At 40.2% G+C, this 21,072-nt stretch overlaps 1 protein-coding gene across 8 annotated transcripts in view; it reads right to left on the bottom strand.

Moving 5' to 3' along the window:
* Positions 1-21,072, bottom strand: part of LOC126751455 (peripheral plasma membrane protein CASK) — a 98,937-nt gene that overhangs the window by 60,454 nt on the left and 17,411 nt on the right. The window contains exon 1 of one of the 8 annotated variants that reach the window (XM_050461791.1): positions 18,086-20,365. The exons of 3 other annotated variants lie outside the window; for them this stretch is intronic. In XM_050461791.1, the coding sequence (XP_050317748.1) occupies positions 18,086-18,214 (129 nt within the window). In that variant the 5' untranslated portion in view covers positions 18,215-20,365. Of the gene's footprint in view, positions 1-473; positions 764-18,085; positions 20,366-21,072 lie in introns of those variants that run through there. 4 more of the 8 variants (XM_050461757.1, XM_050461765.1, XM_050461783.1 and 1 more) reach the window with 4 other exon arrangements.

Genomic DNA, 21,072 nt, shown 5'->3' with positions numbered 1-21,072 from the left:
CCTTCAACGCCGCAGCATTGCACTGCCCACTCGCGTCAACACAGTGAACAGAAAGGAAAATAGATGATTGTTGCTTTTTAAAATTGCAAATAGTAAAAAATCACTTAATATGTGTGTGGCTGTGTGCGTTTGCCAGCGCACACCAACAAGCACACACACACACGTATGCGTATATGTGCTGCAGCAAGAACAATTGGAATGGCAATGGCAACTCGCAATATGTGCGAATCAACGCAATGTGGGGGCGTGCGGCGCGGCGGGGCAGCAAGGTGAACTCGATATCCTCCGCACCGCCGCCAAACGCACACCCACACATACACACATGACCATGCCAACTGACACACACACACACAACAGCAAGGAGTCGTGGAAAAAACGCTGCTTGTGGATGGTGCAAAAAGGCTGCCAGTTTTTCTTTCACACACAATTTCAATTTCAATTTCAACTTCAACTTTTCACTACAATTCCAATACCGTTAAATAAACATTAGCGTTACCAAATTACACAAAAACAACAACAATATTTACTTTAAGTTGCATTTGTAATTAATTAATTATTCACAGATGTTTTTATTGTCTAAATTCTCAAGTCTCCATTAATTTACACAATTTTTAGCACCACCAAACTGTGTGTGGATGTTTGTATGTGTGTATGTTTCTCTGTTTTTTTACTATTCGCTTGGTGCCCGTATGCAGTATGGAGTAAGTGCTGCTGAGCTGTGTACCCTTTCCAGCCAAGGGCTCGCGTTCGACTGCCACAAATAGCGCCAGCAAGGTACACTGTTATAGACGCGAAAGTCGCGCAGATCCTTCGAACGGCTACGGCTAGGAGCAGCGCAGCATCACAACAACATGCCGCCGAAGAGAGCCGCAACTATTGGCTGACTTGAATTTTTGCTCAACACAAATTGCGAACTGGACTCAACAACTAGACGTACGAAGCGCAGTCACGCTCACTCACGAACCAAGCGAAATAGTTGATGCCACGCAAGTTGCAGCGCTGAATGCAGCTTTGGCTTCAGCAAATCACATCTCACGATTTAGCAGCAAATATGTTTCAAATATTTCGTGTAACTTTGCCCATTCCAATACGCGACAGGCTTCAGCTTTTGGCTTACGTCCCACCAACCCACCAGCCCACTTCTCAAGGCGTTCTGCGCCTCGCTGTTGCTACTGCGTGTGTATGCATGCTTACCGGGTGGCAAGGATTTTACCTTTCGCCAGCGACTGCGTTGCCTGCGTCGACTTTGGCAGCAATCAATTTCCGGTACAGCTTTTGAAGCTGCCAACAGCGTCGTGTGCACAAGCAAGACGGCAATATGCATATTCAAAAGCAGCGCAATACTGCCGTTAGCACCCTTACCCCACCGGATAGGCAGCAGGCAACAGCAGACACCATTGCGCCCTTGGCTGGTGGATGCTGTTGCACGGGATTGCGTGCTCAGGCCGCTCACTACATGCGCGCTGAATCTGCAGGAGCAGCATCAAGCTTAAGAACAACAACATGCTGAGATTTAAAGCGAAAAAATGTCTAGCATTTTAAATCGCTCACAAGCTTTTCACACATAGCGCATGCGCCAAACGGAGCTTAAAGCGCGTAGTCTCCGCTCACTCTCGGCATTGGCCAACACACGCTCTCTCGCTCATTGTGCGTTCCGTTCGTGTAATTGATGGTGCCAGATTAAGCGCACAGCATTCAAATGGACACAGTCATTATTGCCAATACAACAACACATAAATATACATGAATGCGCATATGCGTTTGAATGTATGTCATCATATGACAGCAAAAGGAAAATAACGCAAGCATTGTAACCAAAGACGACGACGATTGTGTGCGTACCGCCGAATGAGTACGATGCTTGCATAGCATTTGACTATGGCAATGACAGCTTCGTTGCAGCATAAGTCAGAGGCTACAGCGAAGCATTAAGTAAGCACAATTACACAGAGAATCGGTAAACGACTTAACGGCTCAGAAACTGCCAGCTCACGACCGAACGAGGGACCAACCAACTAAATAGCCGACACAGTGACAACTCGACACAATCGGCACAAGACCAACATACAAACACATCTACATATGTACCTAATATACATTCATATGTATGTATGTAGTACATATGTTAAAATAAATGTGCATGATGGACCACCAGCGAGCAGCAGAAAGCTTAAATTTGAATATTTACAATTACATATAAATATATATGTGTGTGTGTTAGTGTGTATGTTCACCTATGTATTTGTATGTGTCATGTCTTCACATTCAGATATTCAGCAGCGAATTCATATTGCGCAATGCCTACCCTATGAAATACAACAGAGGCTGTGACAAATTGCAGGGATTGCATGCTGATATGTCTGCCAGCTCTCGGGCAGGTGGGCTGTCAAGCAGTCGGCCAGTGCGCCAGTGAGCCAGTTCGGGCCTATAACTGTGCAATTTTGTACGCTTGCCATGACGCACGAAGCTGAGTCTGTGGTTTATGGACGAAAGAATTGACGATTTCTGGAAGAAAGTTGCAATTGATAGTTTGACAGATAAACCTCAAACAAAAACCATATTTCAAGCTTATATTGAAAGCTTGTGAGGAAAATGAATACAATTTGGAAATGTTGCAATCTCTGTAGACAATATTCATTAAAATTTTATTTTGTTTTTACAATTTTTGGTTTTGTTTTTATTTCTTTCTATTGTATATGAATGAAAATTTATTTTTGTTTAGAGATATTAATTTTTTTTAACACAATTTCACAATTTAAATAGCATAAAGTAATAAGTGCCATGATAGTTACTTATTTCGCATTATTAGCCAAACAATTACTGTGTGGGGTACTACAAAATAACGTTGCCTACATTTAGGAGCGCAAAACAGTCAACGTAGTAAAAAGCCCGTTTTTAATGAGCTAAAGCTGGTTAACTGATTAACTGAATTACTTACATCGAAATAAAACAAAATAAAAAAGTGTCAGAAGATTGGAAAGTTAAGGGAGGATTCTAGTCTAGAAATAAAATAAATCGATTTTTTTCAAAGTTTAACTATTGAAGAATATGTTTACAAGAGAATTTTTCAAAATTCAAATTATTTTCGGAGCATATACATATACATATACATAGGCATTTCGAGGCATAGGCATTATAGGCATCAAAAGTGGTAAAATTTTTTTTTTATGTATTCGCTAGTTGTAGATTGCTATGAGGGTAGAAATTCTGAGTATGGCCAAAAGCCGATCTTTTAAGAAAAGTAGCAGTTGTGTTTTAGGGAATCTACATTATCGCAATCACAAGAATTCGAGTGGCAGAGAGCAATCAGTGAAGATCGTGAAATCATCGAAAACTTGTCATATATATAATCGAGTCCACCTTTGTTAATGAAGATAACATTGCAAAAGTGAAAGAAACAGTGCTTGAAAATCGTCGTGATAACATCAGAAAGACAGCAGAGAATCACAACATTTCTTATGGATCAACTCAACAAGTTTTGGTTAATATTTTGGGTATGAAGCTGTCAATGCAAGACTCGTACCAAACTATCTCAATCTTTTTTAGAAACAACGTCAAGTAGATGATGCAAAAGAGATGCTTGACAACGTAGCTGAGCACCCTACATGCATCAAACGCATCAACGGTGGCGGTACTAAGACTCGGGACATTGAAACAATCTAGCGAAAGACGCTTCATCATGAGCTGATACCGAAAAAACATTGTCAAAATCAGTCCAAAATCAAGATGATCATTGTTTTCTTTGATTACCGTGGTGTGATTCACCATATATTCGTTATACAGGCTCAAAAGGTTCAAAAGGCGTACTACTTGGCCGTTTTGAGGCGTCTATGCGTAGCAATTCGTCGTAAACAACCTGGTTTAGTGAAGATAATTTATGGATTTTTACCACTGTGACTAACTTGACTAACTTTCTGGTCAAACGCGAGACGAGATTCATTCCTCAGCCACCGTGCTCGCCAGATTTGGCTCACTGTGACTTTTTTCTGTTTTCGAAACTGAAATATCCGCTCCGGGACGCACCATGAGTCCATTAAAGATATCAAAAGTAGATATTAAAAGTAGTCATTCGCTGAAGGCCCCACCGGCCATCCTTGTCGAGGTTTATAACAAGGGTATGAAAAATTGGATCAAGCGTTGTTATGCCTGTGTTGGTTCTGGGCCCATTTTGAAGGCATAATACAGATGTGTGTTCAAATAGTGGGAAAATGCTTTTTTTGTCAATCAATGACAACAATAATAATAAATAATATCAAAAAAATAATAATAATTTATGAAAAATCGAGCATTTCACTTTTTTCTACTTTTAAGTTGCTGAGAATACAATTAGAACAATATTTTCAAGTCAAAGTACCGTTTTGCTAATTTATTAGCACACTAGAGTCATTCTTTTCTATGGCTTCACAAAAAAACTACATATAGCAGTCCACGTGCGATCTCCTTAGATCAGCCATCTAACATAACCTAACTGTTGAAAGGCAGTGATGTGGGTTTGAGAGGTACTTTTGTGTTCAATTTAACCTCAAGCTCGACTCAAGGAAATTTTTTTTGTTTAATTTTGTACCTTAAAACTGGATTTAAACAGCGATAATAAAGACTGGCGTTTATCAGGTTTGAAAGTATTCTAATTAATTTGAGTTCCATCACTACTTTCCAAATATTTATTAGACGAAGATTTCATTACTCTAAAAAAAGCGCTAATCGTGATTCTCGGAAGAGTATATTTCTAAAAATACTTTACATTCTTTAAACTATATCAAAAACACATTACATTGAACCATTTGGCCCAAAAATTATTAGTGAAAAAATAATACTTTCGAGGTTCCTTAAATGGTGTCAGTTTTCTTTGAGCCCAAAATTGGGAGCACGCCGATTTAAACGGTTGAATCGCATATAGACGACTCATATAGAATATGCAACACCGTTTAATTTCCGTTCACTCATCTCACACAAATTTCTATGATTTCAAGTCCATGCTCACTATACTCATCACCACTTAAACTTACTGATAGCACACATCCCTTTAATTCGTAGCTCACACTTAGGCTTTGTTTACAAATGCAAATGCTGAATACGAAGGGGTTCAACACAAACACTGGCAACTACACGAATGTGAAACGTGTGTGTGTGTGCGTGCCACATGCACTTAATACACGGATGTATGCACTAGATGCTGCAGTGATGAACGTTGTTGTTGTTGTTATGGCTTGCGCTGTAGCGTATGAGTGATAGATAAACTCTTAGTCGACAGGCTGACGGACTGGTTGACAAACCAAGATATGAGCCTTTATGTGAACGCGCACACATACACACACACACATATACACCGGCATGCTGGTGGTTAAGTGCATACAATGATGGTGAGTATGTGTGAAGAGGTCACACACGAAATAAAGGCTTACGAGGATGCACAGCAGCTAATATACGAGTATACAAGCGCATACACAGATGGACATACCAGTTGGCGAATGCCATTGGCATTTCTTATAGCGCAAAAATGAGTTTCTAAATCATGTCAGCCACCCCTACTGCTGCGTCTGCGGTGCTGCATTTTGGAAAGCGGTTGGGCAAAGTAGCGCACACACACGCTTAAACAAAATACGGGATTTCCTTTGCGGTTGGCAAAGGGATGTGCCGCTCCTGCTAACGCCTGCTTAAGCATACATGGCGTATGATTCACATTCATTGCCAAAAGACGCACACAGACACACACAACTCATACACATGCACAGTGTGGAAAAAAGGACTAAGTGAAATGAAGTCGCAAATCGAAATAAAATGAAATGAAAACGAGCCGCCGCAACCGCAACCTAATTACGGGTAGTAAACACGTTTGTGCGCACTGCATACAAAGCAACTGTAGACGCACACATACCCATATATACATATATATATGTATATTTATGTGCATAAGTAGCTGCTGACTGGCCGCAAAAGTAAAGAAAGCGCAGCAAGCGCGCACTGACCGTACAGACAAATGCTTTGGACCAACAGACACCGTCCATAAAAGCTAAACATTGGAAAAAACATGCACGTAGTACAAGGCATGCCTCATGCCACGTCACTTGGACATGCTACACCTATGTATGTATGTATGTCTCTGTGTGTGTACAGCTTGCATATGGAGTAGCAGAGAGTTTATATGCTCGTGGAAAGAAATCACATTTGTTTGCTTTAATGTATAGCCATGCGCCAGAATCCAGTCGAAATCAGTGAAGAGCAGAAAAAAAAGCAAGAAATAAATAAATAAATAAATAGATAGTAAACAAAAACGAGGACCCGAGCGTATCGAAAACATTAAGCAAACACAACCTACCAACCAACATAAATGACATCAATTGAAGCTGCTGCCGTGGACGGTATGTAGGTCCTGTGTTGGGCAAAGTAGGCCTGCGTCAGTGAAAGGACGATGCATACACTTTCATCAGGCAACTCCCAGGCGTTGTCGTCCTCGTCGTTGCAGCAGCGCGGCACGAGTTAGCCAACACAACTACTACCACACGAGCACACAGACATTGCCTACAAACAGACTGTAAATATGAAAAATGCTCCAGTTTAAATGTTAACACAGAAACGGGCACGTGATTAAAGGACGTGGCTAACAAAAACAAAAACGAGCACGAAAAATCACATGAAACTTTGTTGAGCCGCCGCTGCTTCGCTCACTACTGTTCGACTGTTTGACTGTTCGTTGGGCTGCTGCTGCTGCGTCACTTTGCCAGTTTGCCAGTTCGCTAGTTCGCTAGTTACCTACTCGCTCGCTGGCTAAGCTAACTTACATATGTATATGGTGTGGCATAGTGTGGCATGGTGCATGCGGCAAAAAAGCCAAGTTGTATGCAAGAAACGTTAGTGGGACATGCGGCGCGCGCCCGCCCATTGTTTGCCGCGTACCGATGCTGATGATAAAATTATTGGGCCGAACGGACTTTTGCCGTTGTGAGCAACCAAACTCACTTACTAGTGCATAAAAAGTTTATTTTCGCAAAACAGTTGAATTAATATTTTATATATTCATATTTTATTGTTTTTATACCGGGGTATTTACAGCAAAAATGCATATGTACAGGTGTATGTGTGTGTGTGTGTGGGCATTCATGCATATAGTGAGCAATGAATGATGCAGTGTAGCAATGAAAAGCGCTACAGTATGCGCGCTGTAAGCGAAAAGTGCGCTCAGATTGTGCAATTTTTTATTATTCAGTGTGATTCTCACTTCGGCAGCAATGTGCCAGCCAGCCAGCTACGGTGCTGAGCCGGAAAAACTTTGAAAATATGTATGCGAAAAAAACACATTGCGATATACTCGTAATAAAATATATATTAATATTGCAAAAAGTCGATTTTTTTCACAGTTCAACTGCAAATGCTCGCATTATTCGCCAAATACAACACAAACAAATGCACAGCGCGGAAAAACGCTCAATAAGACGTCATCCATGCCATGCATATGAAATATACGAACATTCATACGACCGGCAATAACGCACGGGAGTGTGTTCAGCTATAAAAATGAATTTTAAATTTAAAGTCTTGAAGTGCGAATGTTTACATGTTTTTATCGATAGAATTGATTTTTAAAAGTTCACATGGCTCTTTGTTGAAATGAAAAACTACAATTACTAATTAATTTATTATTAATAACAGTTTTAGCGTACAAACTCTAGTTGGATCTCATAAAAGAGTAGTTTGCTTAAGACGGTTAAAAAAAATAATTATTTTTGTTTCTAAAGGGTGATGCGTTTCAAGGTTCCTTACTTTGTTTTATTTGGCATTTATTTTTTGAAGATTACCTCTTTCAAATGTTGGTCGTCGGACATTTCGACGGCGAATTACATGCGTGATGGTTTGCTCCAAGGCCTGAATCGAAGCGGGATAGTCCGCATAGACTTCAGAGTTTACATATCCCCACAGGAAAAAAATCTAGCGGTTCTTTCTCAATAAATTCATTGATTGAATTTCCGAATATTAAACCTGAAATTTTTTTCAAAACAAGAAAAAGCATTGGCCAAAGTAATAGGTGTAAAATACACAATTGCTCATTATTTCGAAATGAAAAGGCTGCTTATCTACTCTTAAGGACTCTTAAGGTTATCTTGTTGATAACACCATCTCAGCGGCATGCTTTCTTAAGCATATGGTAGCATAACTTCTCCTTCTTAATTGGCGTAGACACCGCTTACGCGATTATAGCCGAGTTAACAACAGCGCGCCAGTCGTTTCTTCTTTTCGCTACGTGGCGTCAATTGGATATTCCAAGCGTAGCCAGTCCTTCTCCACCTGGTCGTTCCAATGGAGTGGAGGTCTTCCTCTTCCTCTGCTTCTCCCGGCGGGTACAGCGTCGAATACTTTCAGAGCTGGAGTGTTTCCGTCCATTCGGACAACATGACCTAGCCAGCGTAGCCGCTGTCTTTTAATTCGCTGAACTATGTCAATGTCGTCATATATCTCGTACAGCTCATCGTTCCATCGAATGCGAATTTCGCATCTTTCGCAGAACTTTTCTCTCGAAAACTCGCAACGTCGACTCATCAGTTGTTGACATCGTCCAAGCCTCTGCACCATATAGCAGGACGGGAATTATGAGTGACTTATAGAATTTGGTTTTTGTTTGTCGAGAGAAGACTTTGCTTCTCAATTGCCTACTCAGTCCGAAGTAGCACCTGTTGGCAAGAGTTATCTTGCGTTGGATTTCTAGGCTGACATTGTTGGTGGTGTTTACGCTGGTTCCAAGATGGACGAAATTATCCACGACTTCAAAGTTATGACTGTCAACAGTGACGTGAGTGCCAAGTCGCGAATGCGACGACTGTTTGTTTGATGACAGGAGATATTTCGTCTTGCCCTCGTTCACTGCCAGACCCATTTGTTTTGCTTCCTTGTCCAGTCTGGAGAAAGCAGAACTAACGGCGCGGGTGTTAAGGCCGATGATATCAATATCATCGGCATACGCCAGCAGCTGTACACTCTTATAAAAGATGGTACCTTCTCTATTAAGCTCTGCAGCTCGAACTATTTTCTCCAGAAGCAGGTTGAAAAAGTCACACGAGAGGGAATCGCCTTGTCTGAAACCTCGTTTGGTATCGAACGGCTTTTCCAAGATTTGGCGCATGGTGAATATCTGGTCGGCGCTCTCTCTGATCGCCATCCACTTGGGGGTGGCCAGAAACGATTATTTTACACATGGCTCAAGCAGCTCACTACTTCCGGTCTTTGACCAAGTATCCTCTGGGTAGCCTAAGAACATCCGTTCGAAGGCGAGCTAAAGTGAGAAGGCGAAACATCCCCCACATAGGGTTGTGCGCTGGGTTTGGGACCCGCCACGTAAAAAAACACCCCCAGTGAATAGGTAGCATAACGCTTCGCAAAATATCTCTGTACTCAAAGGCGGTCTTGTGTCCTATATCCAAAATAAAAGACCAACGCCTCTCCAGCAAAAACATCCCCACACCATTATGTGTCTGCCCCCATGTTTAATTTTCTCTGTGCTGTATCTACAATCAAATTCCTTACAGTTATGTCAGCAGTCAGTTCAGTACAATAATTTCCGTAAAAATTATCTTAACTTCATCACTAAACAAAATAAGTCTCTACTTTTTTTGCGGTGGGACCACGAGTTTTCTGTTTTTTTTTTTTTTTTGCACTAGAGCGTTACAAAATTTTCCGACCGTTCTAATATATGTACTTATGTACAAAGAATTGATGCTTAAGAATTGACGATCTTACTGGCATCGTTGGAATATCGGAAGGATCAGTGAAACTTATTTTTGGGCCTAAGAAAAGTGAAAGCATGATTGCTTCCAAAACCACACAATTTTTTCGAAAAAGGTCGCGTGAACGTTTGTAAAACCAACTTTTAAGATGTCATGAAACGTATTAAAACAGACGATCAATCGGCCGAATATCGTGGCAAAGGAGAGCCTAACTTACTCTTCACTTATTTTTTTAACATTACGTACACATATTTTATTGGCCAACTCATTTTAATGAAGCAATGATAAATTGTCACTCAAACACAAAATTAACGCTCTATTAATTCGCCTTCGTCGTGAGGAAATTGTTGAGTTCTGACCACTATAGCATACAAACTGGACGATCGGAATCAAATTTTTGTAAGGAATTTACATATTTGTGGCGGGTAAAATGTTTCGGTACAAGCAAAGTTGATGTTTTTTGTGTTAACATTATTCGGACTCTGCAGCAGGAAAATGAACCATTGAGAAGTTGAAAAAAAAATCAAAAAAGTCGCCAAAATAATTTTGGATGCGAAGTTGTTCGAGAGAGCTAAGACTCGATATGTGACAACGGTTGAAAAATGGCTCCTTCATTTCTATCCAAAATCCAATCGACAGTCATCCGAGTGGACTGCACATGATGAACCGAACTCGAAGCGTGAAAAGACACAAAAGTCGACTAACAAGGTTATGATATACATAAGTACTTTGGGATTAACGTAGTATAATATTCATCGAGTATCTTCAAAAGTAAAAAACCATTAGCTCCGAACTTTACATTGCCTTATTGGATCGTTTAAAGGGCAAAATCGTGAAAACGGTGTCATTTGATGAAGAAGAAAGTGCAGTTTCATCAAGACAACATAGCGTGTCACAAATCTATGAAAACGATGTGAAAATTTTATGAATTGGGCTTCGAATTGTTTCCGCATCCACCTTATTCTGCAGATCTGTTTCTGTTTTCAGTTGTCAGACCTCTAGAGCATGCTCGCTTAAAAGAAATTTAGCAACACTGAAGAGGTAATCGCAGAAATTGAGGCTTATTTTGACACTTAAGGGGTTAGTAGGGTAATCTGGCCTGTTTTTCTGAAATTTTTTTCATAGGAATTTTTATATAAACAAATTTTTTGGGAATTTTTTGATGACATCTGTCGGAGAAATGGCTGGGTTAATGAGATGTGTTTCTTCACTGGCGGACACGATTTATTCTTAAAAAGTACGTGAATGGTTATCGCCCCTGCTGGAATCATGAAAAACTGTTGATAAATAAAAAAGTAATTAACGTTTTTTTTTTTTTAATTTTTCCCCATGCTTTTTTACATAAATTTTGTCATAACATTGTCAATAAATTATAAAAAATATAGGGACGATAGCCAGGCGTATTGTGAACATTAAAAAAAAATTAAGCGGTATTATTATTTTTGGGCCTTTTTCGAAACCTTCCAATGGTAAAGTGGGTTTCTACATTAATTCTAAGGGTATAAGGGAACAGAAAATGCAAAAAAAAAAAAATTTTTTGAAAAAAGATTACCCTACTGACCCCTTAAGAAAAATGCATTACGTATATAAAAATGGTATGTGTCGCCTTCGAAGCTAACTATGTTGAATAGTAAGAACAAATTTTACAAGAACTCTATTTTAATCGGTCATTTTGTGTGACAGTTACATAGATGATATAGTGCTCCGACCTGATCGATATACCCGAAGATTATAGCATTGCCCTTAACAAAAATTCATGCCAAATTTCGTGAAGATATGTATATTGTCAAATAAAAAAGTTCTTGGTTCCCAGTTTGCATGGCAGCTATGTATATGCTCTAGTGACTCGATCTGAACAATTTCGTCGTAAATTGCACCATTGCTTTAATCAACAATTGCTTTAGTCAATAATCCATTCCAAATTTCTTGAAGATATATCGTCAAATGAAGAAGCCTTTAAGGGGCTATACCAGTGTGACGCATGAAAAATTAGGCGATTTTCGTGAATTTTTTTAAAAGAAAGTACTAGATTGAATGTTTCGACGTTCTATGGACGTAATAAAGTATATTTTTAGCTATTTAAAAAAAAAAAATTTACAAAAATATTGAAAAATAACGGAGTAATGTGCTGTCTGCGGAAGTGCCAAAAAAAAAAAGTGCCTCAACTGCTGGCATGATTCCGGTCGATTGAGTAGCTGAAACAAAAAAATTCAAAATGTTTATTAAACTTAAATATATTTTCTATACAATGGACTACGATCTTTGAAAAATATCAAAAATTAAGAAAATGGCGCCATTTTGAAAAAAAAAAAATCGTTTTTTTACGAAAAAAATTGTCGTTTTTTTAATGCCAAATTGACAATTTTCAGCCAATCAAAAAGATCGTAGTCTATTGTATAGCAAATGTATTCAACTATATCCAGTTTTAATTTGAAGTCGATCGGTTAATTTCTCGTTGAGTTATAATGTCAGCAAATTTGAAAAATGTCGTTTCGAGAAAAACGCGTTTAAAGTTTCACTTATATATGTTTGCACCTCTGAGCGGTCGCTATTTAGAACGCTGCCATTCAAAAACTATTTAAAATACGACCTCGCCGATTTCACAGGATATTTTTTAATATATAAGCTATCGAAAAAAGCAAAAAAAAAAAATTTTTTTTTGAAAGTGTCACACTGGTATAGCCCCTTAATCCACGTTTAGTTTAGTTTGTATGGCAACTATATGCTATAGTCGTCCAATATCGGCGATTCCGACAAATGAGCAATTTTTTGAAAAGAAAGAGACGTGTGCAAATGTCAGATCTATAACTCAAAAACTGAGGCCATAGTTTCGATATATACAGACGGACAGATAGACGGGAATGGCTAAATCGACTCAGCTAGTCACACAGATCACTTATACATACATATATGTATATTCTTATAAATACGTATAAAACTTGCTTGAGCTTCATTAGTGAACACAGAGGGAGTGGCAAGCTTTGTGAAGTTATGTTTATGATAACTTGAAATTAATATGAATGATAATTTCTAAGCTACGGCTTGATTAAATAATTAATTTAAATGAAATGAAATTATAATGTTTCAAAAGCCGCTTTTGAGCCGCTTATTTGTATCTTTCTTCAAAGTAATGAAGGTGAACGAATTACATTTTTTTCAACTGGAAAAATGCGAATTGTCTGAAAAAAGGTTAAATTACTTTTAAGAAAAGAAATATAATAAATAAGGCTGCGCCTGAGTTACTAATGAACTACTTGTTAGCCACACACAAACCCCATTAAACACGAAATTTTCTTAAAAGGGCAACGCCAAGGCAATAAAACTCGAATACACTTTAAAACGACCTTTTTGGCAATCACACACACACACACAAATGTAAATGTATATGTATGGGGTAAGTTAGAGCACTATTCGCACGCATTTGTGTGGCCACTGAGCGTACACCTTGGCTGCGAAGCCCCCAAAGAATTACGGTAAACGACCAAATTTAAGAAACCTTATTACCGCCAATTATGTGCAGACATACAATACATAGTATACAATATGCTCGCTGTATATACACACATATTTATGTGTTTTATATGTATATGTATAGCAAGATAACCGTAATTTGCTGTCAACGGATTATACAATTAATTAACAACAACCTCAAGTGAACCAATTATCTTCCACTTTGCTGCTCAAAGCCAATTTTATAAATGAAATCTCGGTTTGCACAACACTTTAATCCGGCAACTTTTCGGATTCAATGACAATCCCCCAATTTTCTACCCCGCACTGCCGCTTTCTACCACCACACTATTATAACACAGCAACAACTGTTGCAATCATTCGTGGCGCTTATGTACGTATTTATGTTGGCGGATAGACAGAAAACATACATACAAACAAACCACTCTACGCATAGCATTCGTTTATCCCTTCTACTGACAAACTGACAAGGCCAAAAATCGTACAACAACAATAGATTTTTTGAAAAAAAAAACAACAAAAATGTTTATTGTCATTTATTTACATATGAAAAGTGCACAAAGTGAATGTGTCTACAATAGCACATAGCAACCTATTCAACAACGGTCGAGTACCGAGCGACGAGCGAGGAACGACGAATGCCGAGTGGCACTGACTGCTTTGATATTACAATTTGAATATTGAAGCTTTTGTGAAAATTTAATTAATGCGGTACGAACGATTTGCAGTGATTATGAGTGAACACTGTTAATTCCATGGGTTATATCTTCTATATATATAGCCTGACATACACATACATAGGCAGCTATGTGCCTGCGTTGTTGCGTTCGTTTGCATGTTAAATATGTAGATGTAAGTATTTGAGACAGAATATGAATTACAATGATGTCCTTGCAGACGTCGTCAACGTTGCGACTTGGGTAACGGTAAAAGTGACAGCAGCGGCTGGGATGACAGGGATAACCAGTGAAGCAAAAGCAATGCGCACAGACACACATATGTATACATGCACATAGTTAATATGTAAGTCTGTCTGAGCTGAGCATATGTGGGTAGGTCAAGGATTTACAATGCTGCAATTTGAATAATAAAACACAAGCTTAGCAACAACAACAAGCGCACACATACATACGTAGAATGCTTATGTCCAAGACACTGAAGCCCAAAGCACATACATCCACACATACTTATGCTTTCAGAAGCTAGCATATCGAGCACATCGTGCAGCTCGCGCGTTCGACGTAGCCAACCACTCACTTTCAAGCACTTTAATCGCACAATCAAACACACTCGCTAAGCCCTGCATATACATAGCTACGTACGTACGTACTCGTAACGGCATAGTAATCACCCAAATTTGTCGTGAATCGTTAAGATGATGGATTCGATGCCAAGTACCGTTGCCAATTCGCGAATCATTCTTTTCATCTCGTCTCTTTTGCATTTCATTTGCAATCACTTTCCGCCAAAATGAAATATTTATCAGCACAGCGCTTGTTGCAACATGCATATGTAAGCGATACAATAGCAGCATGTAACACACACAGTGTTGCCAACACAATCACTGGTGAATGGTGAAATTAGAAAATCATTAGACAAGCGCTTTTAGCCTTAATACAAAATGCGGTGAGCGGTCAGCGTCGAGTGAAATTGCAGGCATCTGTAACTGTATTGGAAGAATTAGGATTTGAGTTCAGTGAAGAATTGAATTTGATGGGTTTGCGCTGAAAGATTACAAATCAAAAGTTAATTGAAATGTGCTCGTATGTTTCTTGGTACAATTGGAAACAGATTCTGTAGCGGTTAGATACACAGTTCAAGGTGACAGTGACTGCGAAAAATCTAGCGTGCTTAAATTTCATGCGATAAAACCTTTTTATTGAAAAAACGAAACAAGAAGAACACGCTAAGTATGGCTAAACACCCTTCACAGGTGCATTTCTAATAACGGGTGATCCAAGTAGAGGTGATTTTTTCAACAGTATTTTTTGACAGATCACGCGTACACGGAGACCGTGGAAAGTCGATTCGGCGCCATTTGCAGCAACTCGAACTGACGTATTGAAAGCATTTGGGCATTTTACGTCGATATCTTAAATTTTAAGCGTACTTGTGCAAGAACTGTAGTCGCTCGACCTTCCCAAGCGACACCGCTTAGCTCTATGAGCTCTTGAAAAGTTACAAGAAGATTCAAAGTTTCTTAACCAAATTTTGTTCAATGATGAGGCTCATTTCTAGCTTAACGGGTTTGTAGAGAAGCAAAATTTCCGCATTTGGGACAAAGATCAACCTGAAGACATTCAAGAGCTGCCATATCATCCAGAAAAATCAACGGTTTGGTGTAATTTGTGGGCCGTTGGAATCATCGGTCCATATTTCATCAGTGAGAACGTAACCGTCAATGGTAACGGTCGCCATGATAAGCGACTATTTAATGCCTGAAATTGAAGCTCGTGATCTCGGCGACATTTGGTTTCAACAAGACGGCGCCAATTCCCACACATCGCATCAATCAACGGATTTATTGAGCAGATAATTTAAGGTTTGGTACGGTTGATTGGCAACCAAGTTCGTGCTATATCACACCGTTAGACTTTTTCCTGTGGCACTATGTAAAGTCTAAAGTCTATGCAGACTATCCCGCTTCGATTCAGCCTTGGAGCAAAATATCACGGATGTCATCGGCAGTTACCAAAAGTTTCTGTGTTTTCTCTTTAGAAAAGTAAGTAACCTCGAAATGGATCACCCTTGAGCAAAACAAGATGTAAAAAGTTCTTTATATTATTTTGGTCGTTCAGTTTGTAAGACAGCTGGCATTGTTGTGCTATCTGAATGATCGAAAACTATAGCTTTGCCATAGACAATAAATTATGTCAAATTTCATGGAAATATCTTGTCAAATAAAACGGTTTTCCAAAAAAGAACTTGATCTTGTTTAGTCAGTTTGTATATGACAGCTATATGGTATAGGGGTCGCATACCGGCGAATCCGACAAATTAGCAGCTTCTTGGGTAGAAAGGGATAAGTGTAATATTTCACATCGTTATCTCAAAAACTGAAGTGCTAGTTAGACAGGTAGAGACAAACTTGGTTAAATCAACTTAAGTCAACAGGCTGATTTCGACATTATCTTGTGGACGTTACAAACGTGGCATATTTGATATGAGTATACCCCTTCAGCGTTGCTCGCCTTGCCGTGGGGAATAGGCTTAATGGGCTTCAAAAAATCGATTTTTTTGAGGATTTTTTTGGGAGGGAAAGAAATAATTGATTATATTTAAACATCATTCACAAATTTTTTTGGATACGAAATCTTTGATATTCTGCCTTTGGCAAGCAATTGCCCGATGCATCATGCATGTACATTTGTCGGACGACGGGTAGGATGCAGGTCGCAATTTCTATCGGAAACAAAAAGTTCGAAGAGATTCATATTTTTTAATAATTTATCTTCTAGTTAAATTATAAAAATTCCAAAAAAAAATTTTAAAGTTAACAAATTTTTTAAAATTTGAAAAAAAGTCGTTTTTAGACCAAAAAAATTTTACTTCATGTTGGGTGCTCACTAAAGTAAGGTGTTGAGGCACCCGTACTGTTGGCGAACAATCTCTTCCGATACCTGGGCGAGGTCGGCTCTGTGGACGAGTGACCAACCAACAGTTCCCAACGACAGTCCAGTCTAAGTAACCGCCACGGACCTGGTTTTTTAACCGGCCAAGGACTGTCAACTCGGTACCATGACTCGAAATTACTTCAAGAACGTTTTCTGCCGCTACAACAATAATGAGTGACCAACCCTTTCCTGCTAATTCGTGGGACCAAACATGAATGACAACAACAACAAATGACACTTCGACGAACAATGTTTACATTACAATGTATCGGATCCCTATAACGGTATCCGTTGTGGACAACCTTCTCGCCTCCCGTCAGAGACGATAAAGAGTACTACCGGTTGTAACACTATACAACCTGACTTCATCTAACGCGTAAGCGGTGTCTGCGCCAATAAGTTATTTTTGTTAATGAGTTAAAGCAGTTTCTTCTTTAAACTGCTCTGTGCGCATAGTTTAAGGATTTCTAGTCAAAATTAATTATTACAGCCGCTGAAAGCTTTGACTTGCAAAATTTATTTTCTGAGCATGGCAAAAACTTCTATCTTGCAAAGCATGTACTTCAAAATTACAGTTATAAACTCAGTTGCAACTTCTTGGCTGCTTAATTAAAGCGTCGACATGCTGACTTACTCCCGAAACACACGGTAAAAAGTTGCAAGCACTTAAAAGCCAAGTTTTTGCTACCTTTAGCGGATTTAATTTTGCTATTTTTTGCTTCCATTCTGAGCTCACAATTGCTGGCCAAAAAAAGAAAAACAGAACTCATAAATTCCCACTGTCCATTTTCTAACTTAGCAAGTACAATGGTAACACAAATTTGGCAGCACTCAACAAACACTTCTTAACGAAAAAAAAACAACAACAAACAGCCAGCAGTTATTGGGCACACGCTAATGATACAAATGAGAAATGAAAAAGCTTTTCAGCATCATATTTTTTCCTTTTGTTTTCTTTTGTTTTATGATCTACTCGTTCGGCTTATTGCTAAGCCCTTAATCGCCTTTGTAGCCGGCCATTTCCAACTAGCTAAAACAGCAAGCTACTCGTGCACTAAAATTGAAATAGGACGTGGTGTGGCGCAGACGAACCAACCAGAGCTTACACAGCAAAATTACAAAAATACAAATTTTTGACCATTACATTCAAATTTCCAGCAATCCATATACGAAGCGAAAGAAACAAAAATCTCTGCAGCTAAGTACATGACAGTACACAAATTCTAGACTCACTCTATATAGACAAGTATATACAAGGGTGTGTTTGTGTGTGTTGCACGTACATACCTGGTGATGCAAATTATTGTAGTAGCGCATTATGTATGGTGGCAGCTGGTCGGCCGTCTCTAAGCCAATCCACTGGAAAACAATCGATCCTGACGATGATGAATCATACAAATTTTCCTCCTCATCCATTCAAAAATCGTTCGACGCCCACCTATACACGTACATATACACTGTGCAATTGCGATTGGTACTGCGACTGGTACGTATTCGTATGCTTTTAGGTACATATGTATGAAAGCAAGCAAGTAGGTAAGTCTGAAGCTGATGATGGTGGTGTTGGTGGTGTTGGTGGTCTTGGTGGAAGAGGTTTCAGAGGTCGCGGTGTGTCTGTGGTGTCGGTAAGTGCTCTTCATGCGACGCTTATCCCTTGGCACCACCATAAAATATTGGTGTCACGTTAAATAGCACACACACAAGGAAGCGCGCGCGCGACATGGCAGCGCGTTTCTATTTGGATTTTAATTTTAAATCAATCGTTCTGCTCTCGGCATTGTTGTTATTGTATTTTTGTGTTTTTTTTTTTTTTCACACTTGGGTTATCAATTCACAGAACACGATTCGTCGATAATTGCTAACATTACTTTCGCCCGGGGCTTGTCACAAATGTCATGGTGGTGGTGGTGGTGGCGTCATCGCCTAGCAGCAGCAATAACGGTTGAGCTTCCTTGAAGGCATCACAGCATATCCATTTGCCGCCGCACAACACACTAACGCCAGCAACAACAGCTGCAATCAACACCCAGTTTTGGAACGAAACGTGCACTGAACACTCAATTAAAACATGGTCTGTATATATATTTGTATATATGTGCATATGTATCTATTAACTATTAATTTTTATGTGCTTCTTTGCGTAGCGCAACAATAACAATAACGCAGAGCCAACAGCAGCAATCACAATGGTAATAATGGCACTTGCAATGATCAAGTTTGGTGAAAGGAAAATTAGTTTGGCACTCAATGATTGGTTACTTGTAGTTTTTGCCGCCAAAAAAATTCGGATTTCGGAGCGCCATCAGTGTCGCTGGTCACGCATACGCCATGGCGCACTGTGTTGCGGGATGGCGGCGCGCGCGGCGTTGTTGTTTTATGGAACGCGTCACCGAGCGCGCGGCGTCAAGCACGAAATTTTCGATTCCTATAAGTTTCATATGTAATTGGCACGTAGTTGCGGACCGCCGAGTACTGCCCAGCTTTGCTCAGTGTCTTGCAATGGGGTTGGCGCTTACGCTACTGCAGGCGCTGTCGTTGTGTGTATGCTTGGCGCTGATTACATACAAATTAGGTCAGCAGTTATCAGCGAAATTTGGTGCGACGCTCACCGCGACAACGTACAGACGCTGGCGTTTTTTTGGCACTTTTCATTAGCGTACACTAGCGCGCTGGTGGCTGGTGGCGTTGTTGGCGGCGCGACGGCATTAGGCCCATTGCGTATTCCCTATTGACACTAAGCACACAGTGACGTTTATTGTTTTATCGTTTGCGCTTTGTTCGATTGCTTCTTCGTGTACTTTTTCCGTTTTTTTTTCTTGTTTTTTTGTATGCTCAATTATTTTCTTTGTATGAATTCAATTTGATGAGGGTTTAATTTTGCATAAAGTCTGAGCTAACGAAGCATATGCTGCAGTGTCCCAAACGCACACAATGATCGGCACAAACGGCAACGCCACAGCCACAAATCACACTTGTCCACAATGTAAGTGGCGCGGTTCGGCTGCGTGTCCGCCCTGTTTACGCGGTCGCGCACGGACATGGATCAGGGTAACGAGCAGCTGTTCCAACTCTTGTCAATATGTCGGCCAGGCGAAATGCTTGTTAGTTGGTTAGTCGGCCGATGATGGACGGCGGACGCACACCTCGCGTGTTGCAAGCGTATGCTAATGGTATGCTACGCCACTTGGCGAGTGCGGCCTCCACTACTGCTGCATAAATATCATTAACGGGGCTTTTATTTTTCCACGTGACTTAACGAATGTCAAATAAATCAAACCAAAATGCCTAGATCCGGATTCGTATCCGTTCAGCGTAGTCACACACAAACGCGCACATAGCGAGAGAAAAAAAAACACCAAGAAGACAAACAAAAAAACGGGATATTGTTCTACACGCAAGTGTGGCGGAAGTTCTAACTCAGACCGAAGATTCGGTGGCTAATGCAGCAGCCAAAGAAGTTGAAACCGCGCGCGCGCTCGCATACCAGATCCACAACTGCTGCTGGTGCTGGTGCTGACACCATTGCGCTCCGGCTCGGCTCGGCGCCTCCATCACAACTGCTTGGAAAAACAAATTGCACGCGACTGTGTATGTACACGACAAGCGCCGCGCCGTGCTGAGCGCTGCGGAGTAGGCAGCGCGGAAAAATATGCCAAAACGCGCGCTGGTGCTAGTGCTAGTGCGCCCCCCTAGCGGATTGAGCGTAAACTAAATGCCTCGGATTTGTTACTGTAAATCTCGAGATGCATACACCATGAAAGTGGCGGCAGCCAGAGCCACAGCAACCGCAATCGCAACAACAGCGGCCGCTGCATGGCCAGGGAACGATAACGAGAGAGAGAGTGAAGTGAAAATGTGAAAAACAACAACAATATGGCGGGTCAACATACAACAGCTACCCAAGACGCCACCGCAACAATAACCAGCCAAGCACGTACACCCATACAAACACATAAATATATGAGTACACATATACGAAATGCACCCATTCAGCGAAGTTGTACGTTTGTAGTTGTATGTGCGCTGCCGACGACAACGTCGAGCACGACGAATGACAACAAACGCAGTTAGCTGCTTTATAGGCGCATCAAAGCCTAACGGCTGCACCACCTGCAGCTTTGCTCTCACACACACACACACACACACACACACCTATACATACATGCATATTTACGCCCTGTGTTTCTGCAACATAAACAACAGCAGCAACAAAAACAAAGTCAACATCAACAAAAATAAAGCCAGCAACAAACCGTGGCATGTATTGGTGAGTA

Source organism: Bactrocera neohumeralis, chromosome 2 (genome assembly GCF_024586455.1).
Source record: "Bactrocera neohumeralis isolate Rockhampton chromosome 2, APGP_CSIRO_Bneo_wtdbg2-racon-allhic-juicebox.fasta_v2, whole genome shotgun sequence".
NCBI lineage: Eukaryota > Metazoa > Arthropoda > Insecta > Diptera > Tephritidae > Bactrocera > Bactrocera neohumeralis.
The sequence above is the reverse complement of the archived record's forward strand: the minus strand, read 5'-3'. Positions and strand labels throughout refer to the sequence as shown.